The sequence below is a fragment of the Marmota marmota genome, unplaced genomic scaffold (genome assembly GCF_001458135.2).
Source record: "Marmota marmota marmota unplaced genomic scaffold, marMar, whole genome shotgun sequence".
Classification (NCBI taxonomy): Eukaryota; Metazoa; Chordata; class Mammalia; order Rodentia; family Sciuridae; genus Marmota; species Marmota marmota.
The window spans coordinates 903-8,321 of record NW_026013758.1 but is presented as its reverse complement, the minus strand read 5'-3'; the positions used below and the strand labels follow the sequence as shown (position 1 = coordinate 8,321).

General features: G+C 37.3%; 1 protein-coding gene across 4 annotated transcripts; it reads left to right on the top strand.

The window, feature by feature from the left end:
• The first annotated feature begins 129 nt into the window (after window positions 1-129).
• LOC107134100 (zinc finger protein 699-like) lies at window positions 130-6,946 on the top strand. Of its 4 annotated transcripts, none has more exons than XM_048797804.1 (4): window positions 130-628; window positions 1,434-1,617; window positions 2,528-3,639; window positions 3,892-6,946. In XM_048797804.1, exons 1-4 carry the CDS (start codon window positions 493-495, stop codon window positions 4,224-4,226), a joined length of 1,767 nt encoding a protein of 588 aa, XP_048653761.1. In that variant the 5' UTR covers window positions 130-492; the 3' UTR covers window positions 4,227-6,946. The 4 variants fall into 4 exon arrangements, with proteins under 4 accessions (XP_048653761.1, XP_048653760.1, XP_015331718.2 ...); XM_048797803.1 differs by having other exon boundaries at window positions 134-628; window positions 2,528-3,555; window positions 3,724-6,946; XM_048797805.1 differs by having other exon boundaries at window positions 146-628; window positions 2,528-3,236; window positions 3,573-6,946.
• The last annotated feature ends 473 nt before the right edge of the window (window positions 6,947-7,419 follow it).

The window sequence follows — 7,419 nt, the reverse complement described above, 5'->3', positions numbered from 1 at the left end:
GAGTGTTGTTTTAGTGTAGATCCTCCCTTTGCTGGTTTTCATTTTTTTTTTCCCTTCTTCATCCTCATGGAATATTTTGTTGAGAATGCGCTGTAATATAGACTTTCTAATTGTGAATTCTTTTAATTTTTGTTTATTATGGAATGTGTTCCTATCTTATTCATAATTACTTTTGTACTGTATTGATTTGGACATAAGCACAAAAAATACACCCTGGGATTATAGGCTTGTGTCACTATGTCTGATTCAGATCAGTTCTTCACATTAGAGGCTGCCTTTCCCCCCATATCTCAGCTTTTTCTTTTATCTTCTCTATTTTTCTTTTCTTTCTCTTTCCTCTCCCTCCTTCCTTTGCCTTTTTTTAATTTTCTTCAATGGATTTGACATTTTGTTTCAGTTAAACTCATCCTTCTCTGTCTTTAGAGTATCAGAAGACCAAAGTTTGACCCAATCTTATGGAAGGATATTTGTGATTCTTCATTGCTTTCCCTCATGATATTCCTTTCCTCATGTGCAGGGTACCCACTACTCACACCCAATCTGATCTCCCAGTGGGAACAAGAGGAGGAACTGCAGACAGTGAAGACAGAACTTATCCAGGGCATCTGTACGGAGCAGCACCAGGAAGGCAAGAATCCCTGGGAGAAACTGGCCTGGGAGGAGAAAAAAATAAAATAGAAAATGAAGCAAAAGTTTGTTTTGTCTGAGGAGGCTCATTATCCACAGATGCCTCAGAGGACTATTTTGACTGTTTATCTGTCCTCTCATACTTTCCTTGTTCTTGGCAAAGATCTCCATATTTGCTTTTTTAAAGTTTGTTTTTGGTATGTGTATTTTATCCTTTCTGTTTTGCTCTCCTAATTGTTAAAAAATTATTAATCAACATTTTTAATATATTTTCTATGCTAATATGAAATATCAAGTTAACAGAAAAATTTTAACATAAACTTTCTTTTTATTAAAAAAAATATTTATTTATTTGTTCTACTTTGTTATACATGATAGCAGAATGCATTTTGATTCATATGAAGCCCAATTTTTCATGTCTCTGGTCCCAATAATTTCTACTGATCATGTTACCATCACTTTCATTCTTCATAGAACTATTTTTTATTTTTCAGCACTGGGGAACCCAGGAGTGCTTTACCACTGAGCTATATCCCATACCCTTTTTAATTTTGAGACCGGGTCTAAGTTGTTGAGGCTGTGCTTGAACTTGTGAACCTCCTACCTCAGCCTCCCAAGTAGCTGGGATTACAAGCATGTGTTACCATACTATGGTAATGTTACCATACTATGGTTTCATGGAAATATTTTTTAGTGAACTGTTTTACTTTTGACCCTTGTGCCTATTAATAATGAAGTCCTGAAACAGCTGCACTGCTCAAAAGTTTTTTGCTCATAGGTAACTTTATTTTATTTTTTTGTTTCAGGTTTTGAGTCTCTACTTAATACTAAGGAATTAGTTGCTCTTCAAGATAACAATGGAGAAAAAATATCCAATGAACAGAGAATAGTGCGATTCAAAAGAAATGGTTCCTGCTCCTCTATTTCACATGAAAACCAGGACTTCCATGGTGTGGATGATTGGAACAAAAGCCATGAGAAAGGTTTAAGGTGAGTGCCCTTCATATAACAGAAGGTAGTGCATCAGGAAACAATTTTGAGATTTAAGAAACATATTTTGGGGCTGGGTGGTGGCTCAGTGGCATGCAGAGTGCTTGCCTCCCACATGTGAGGACTGGGTTCGATCCTTAGAATCACATAAAAATGAATAAATGAAATAAAGATATTGCATGCATCTATAACTAAAAAATATTTTTTGAAAAGAAACATATTTTCAACATAAACCTAGGTCAAAAATTATGCTTTCATAAGAATGAAATTATGGCGTTTGCCAGTAAATGGATGAAGCTGGTGCAAAGAACAAAAGGCGAAGTGTTTTCTCTGTTAGGTGGATGCTAATTTACAATGGGGGGGGGGGAATTGAGAAGAATAGAGGTACTTTGGATTAGACAGAGGGGAGTGAGGGGAAGGGAGGGGGTGTGGGAATAATAGTAGTATTAATTGGACATTATTATCCCACGTGCATATATGATTACATGACCAGTGTAACTCAACATCCTATATAACCAGGAGAATGAGAAATTATACTCCATTAATGTATGGTGTATGAAAATGCATTCTGGTGTCATGTATAACTAATGGAATACATGCAAATAAAAAATAAATTTAAAAAGAGAAATAAAGATTCAAATTCAAAATTAAAAAAAAATTGTACTTTCACAAGAATTTTGTCTAGGTAGTTTTTCCTACAAATGATACTGAGATATTGAAGGTTTGACACATAGATTGGTTTGACAGATTTATCAGAAAAATCATACAAGTCAAAAGCTCAGTGACAATGTTGGCTGTGGAAGAGCGTTCTTGAGAGCTTTTAGCTTATAAATTGATGGGGCAGAACTCATACATATTTACTGAAAATGGTAAATTTTTTTACTAATAATCTGTCTTTTATTTTTAAAAGTCATGTGTTAGAGAACATCTGTGAATACAATGAAGAAAATCAATGTGGACAAATTTCAAATCTTATGCCCCAGAGAACTACTGAAGTCAAATCCTTTGAATGCTATGAGTGTGGAAAGTCCTTCCTGTTTCATTCATCACTTAAGAATCACAGCAGATCTCATGCTGGAAACAAACCCTATCAGTGTAAGGAATGTGGGAAAGCCTTCCATTTTCTTTCTTGTTTTAAGAAGCATATGAAAACTCCTACTGAAGAAAAACCATATGAATGTAAGGAATGTATAAAGGCCTTCAGTTGTTCCTCCCTGTTCAGAGCACATATGAAAATTCATAGTGAAAAGGCAAACTATGAATGTAAGGAATGTGGGAAAACCTTCAATAGTTCTTCCCACCTCACAGAACACAAAAGAATTCACAGTGGAGATAAGCCCTATGATTGTAAGGAATGTGGGGAGGCCTTTAGTTGTTCCTCATCACTCTCCAAACACAAAAGAATTCATAGTGGAGATAAGCCATATGAATGTAAGAAATGTGGGAAGGCCTTTAGCTCTTCCTCTCATCTTAAAAGACATATAAGAATTCACACAGGAGAGAAGAAGCCCTATGAATGTAAAGAGTGTGGGAAGGCCTTTAGTGACTCCTCAAAACTCACTGTACATGTGAGGACACACACCGGAGAGAAACCCTATAAATGTAAGGAATGTGGGAAAGCCTACTATTGCCCCTCCTCCTTAAGTATCCACTTGAGAAAACACACTGGACAGAAACCTTATGAATGTCTGGAATGTGGAAAAGCCTTCTGTCTTCCCACTTTCCTGAACACATATGTGAACAATCAAAGTAGAGAGAAACCATATGAATGTAAGGAATGTGGGAAGGCCTTCAATTGTCCCTCATCCTTTAAAGCACACGTGAGAGATCACAATAGTAAGGTGCAATATGAATGTAAGGAGTGTGGGAAGGCCTATCGTCATTCCTCATCCCTCACTGAACACCTAAGAACTCACAGTGGAGAAAAGCCTTATGAGTGTGAAGAATGTGGGAAGGCCTTCATTAGTTCTTCCTATCTTACAGTACATAGAAGAACTCACACTGGAGAGAAACCTTATGAATGTAAAAAATGTGGGAAAGCCTTTATTCGTTTGTCAGGTCTTAGTAGCCACATGAGAATCCACACTGAGGAAAAACCCTATGAATGTAAGGAATGTGGGAAGGCATTTCGACATTCTTCATCCCTTACTATACATGGAAGAATGCACACTGGAGAAAAACCCTTTGAATGTCTGGAGTGTGAAAGATCTTTTAGTTCTGCCTCATCCTTTGGGATACATGTGAGAAGCCATACTGGAGAGAAACCATATGAATGTAAGGAATGTGGGAAAGCCTTCATTTGTTCTTCCTATCTTAAAGTACATAGAAGAACTCACACTGGAGAAAAACCTTATGAATGTAAAAAATGTGGGAAAGCCTTTATATGTTTTTCAGGTCTTAGTAGCCACGTAAGAACCCACACTGAGGAAAAACCTTATGAATGTAAGGAATGTGGGAAGGCATTTCGACATTATTCATCGCTTACTATACATGGAAGAATGCACACCGGAGAAAAACCCTTTCAATGTCTTGAGTGTGGAAGAGCTTTCAGTTCTCCCTCATCCTATGGGATGCATGTGAGAAGCCATACTGGAGAGAAAACATATTAATGTACGGAATGTGGGAAAGCCTTTATTTTCCAGCCTACTTTCGAAGCCATTTGAAAGTTCACACAAGGGACAACATATAAATGTAAGGAGTAACGGTATCTCTGCAAGACTTTTTCTGAACTAATGCAATTTGTGAAGTCTCCTTTTGTGAAGTCTTATACTGTGGAGACAGTATAAATGTGAGAAAGTAGGAGATTATCACTTATTCTTTTGAATAGTTGAGGACAACTGAGAGAAATCCTGTGTTTGTAAGCTATATGGTAAAGCCTTTTGATTTTGAACATAACTTGTGCCGCAGTCTGGCTGGGCTGTGCAAAGTAGCCGGGGGGCCACAAGCAACTTGTGAAAGTTGAAACAGCGGGAGCCACTGTATTCAGACCAGCAGAGTTATATATACCCAAGTGAATACAGACAGCTTATCTCAATTAACATTATCCAGTTACAGCAATCAGTCATTAAGGAATCCTCATCATCTTAATAATTAGGCACAGCTTAACTCAGTTAACATCATCTGGATACATCAGTCAGTCATTAAGGAATCCTCATCCTCTTAATAGCTCACTGGCATTACTTCTCAGACCACTCCTCCTGGCAAATTGTCAGGCGCCATCTTGACTTGGCGGTGGCTCTCAACACTTGTATAAGAAAATTCAAAATTTGAGCTAGAAAAGGAGATCAGTGCCTCATTAAAGTGGACTTCTAGAGGGTCATTGATTTCCAATGTTTTCTAATAGGAAGATTTAAGGTTCTATGTTTCCCTTTTCAGCTTTTATGACATACTTTTGAGTATGAGGCGAGTTTCTTTAGATGAGATGTAAATGTTATTTCCATTACAAAGTCTTTTGGACTCTTGGGAGATTGTGTGTGTACACGTGTGTATGCTTCTCCATGAGACAGGGTCTGGCTATGTTGTCCAGGCTTGTAACTCCTGGACTTCTGCTTTAGCCTCCTAAGTTTGGGATTTCAGGCATATATCATTGAGTCTGGCTCAAGTGCATTTTTTTTTGGGCTGGCAGGAAAGTGGTGTTTTTTGTTTTGTTTTGTTTTGTTTTGTTTTTAATTGTTGTTTAAGTTTGAACTCACAGCATGGGCACCTTTTTCTTCTTCGTCTTTGTCTTCGTCTTTGCCTTTGCCTTCTTCTTCGTCTTTGCCTTCATCTTTTTCTTCGTCTGGATACTGAAAGTTGCCTACCCAATAATTCCCCCCTTTTCTTTAAGAGGACCAACTGTTTTTGAGAATATCAGTGTTTACTATCAAAAGCTTTTCATGTGTAATAAAATTTTTAGTAGAAATTAATTAGTACAAAGGCCTTGAAAGAGTATAGTCTCATCTGATTGCTGTTTTGTTTTATTCTTTATGTTTGTTCACGACTGGAATCTTTTTTAATTTAATTTAAGTTGTTGATGGATCTTTATTTTATTTATTTATATGTGGTGCTGAGAATCGAACCCAGTGTCTCATACACGCTAGGTAAGCACTCGACTACTGAGCCAGAACCCCAGCCCTCATGGCTGGAATTTTGATCTAATGTTTTAAGTTAATAAAGTGTGTTATATTAATTTGGATATAGCTGAGGACTACATTTCCCAAAATCACTTCTAATCCTAGGTGATAGTTTTCTAAAATAACTTTGCAAGAAGTTTGAAAGGCTTTAGGGAAGGAGCTACAATTGCCTGCTTATTAGGACCACGATATAGGTAGACAGATGAATCTGTGGGCCCCAATTTTCAGCTCATTTTTCTGAGTATTGAATGCCCTGTGGGCCCCAGTTTTCAGCTCATTTTTCTGAGTATTGAATGCCCTGATCCATACTTGCTCAAAACTGAATGTTAAGTGCTTGACCTCAGTCTCCTCAGGGGCTGCACCTCCACAAACATCTCCATTAACTCCTGTATCCTGGCCAAACTCAACTTAGATTTCTCTGGCAAGCTCTGGTGTTGCCATTTTGGCATTTTTGCTTCTCATTGCACTTCCTCTGGCACTTTCACTGCCCTATTAGAGTTGACCAGTTTGTGGAAGGATTGTCATCATGCTCACAGTCCAGTCCCATTCTTCACTCTGCTTATGGTATTGATGTCTATACAAGCCTATTGTGGTCCCAAAAGTGAGTAGAGCTGTGGGTAATGAAGTTATCCTGACTGTAATTGAGGCAAGCCTCAAATAAGTGTCATCCTATTTTGGTAGAGGAGGATTTATATTTGATACCTTCAGACAGGGAAGATTTTACTGCCTTTATGTGAGAAGAGGAATGCTATGAGCTGTTTCAGGTACATTTTGCTACCTCTTCCCTTTTTTTAAAACATTGTATTTTAACGGGTGGTGTTGTGGCTCATTGGTAGAGCATTTGCCTAGCATGTATGAGGCACTGTGTTCGATTCTCAGCATGGCATATAAATAAATGAATAAAATGAAGGTCTATTAACAACTAAAAATACTTTAAAAAATTATATTTTCTCTTAGAAGAATAACTATAGCATTTCCCTTAATCACTTTTTACTGTTTATCAAGGTATACATACACTAATGTGCAAGCTGTGTACAGCTTGATGTAATTTCACATAGATGTATACATCCTGGTGGACACATTTCCAGGATTCCAGGAAGTTCATTCATCTCTTTCTCAATAATCACTCCACAGAGGAAATTGGATTTTAACTCTTATTATGCTTGATTTGGTGTGCTTTTTCTGACTTTTCAAATAAATGTTAAAACTACAACATGTACTGTTACCTGTTTGGCTTCTTTTACTCAACATAATGTCTGGTTTGTCACTTGGTTGCTCTTATTTCTCTTGGTATTTGCTATATGTGGGGAATGCAATTACTGAATGATAGGGTATACTGCAAGTGTAGTTTTGGTAGATACTTTAGATTTTCAAAAATGTTGGTTCCACCAGTAAGTCCCCAACAGTGCATGTGAGTGTTGGCTATTCTGCATACTGGGCCCACACTTTCTAACTTTAGCTCTTTAGCAGGGTGTGTGGTGATATGTGTTTTTTGTTGTTGTTGAAATATGCATTTTCCTGATATTGAGTACTTTTTGGTGTGCTTATTGGTTATTTGGATATCTTTATTAGGCTACCTTTTGAAGCATTTCACCCATTTTTATTTCCTTTTTTCTTTTGAAGTGTTTCCTTGCTGCTAAAAAGTCCTTGGCTATAACTAAGCTTCAATCTGGATCCTGAGGCTAAAAGA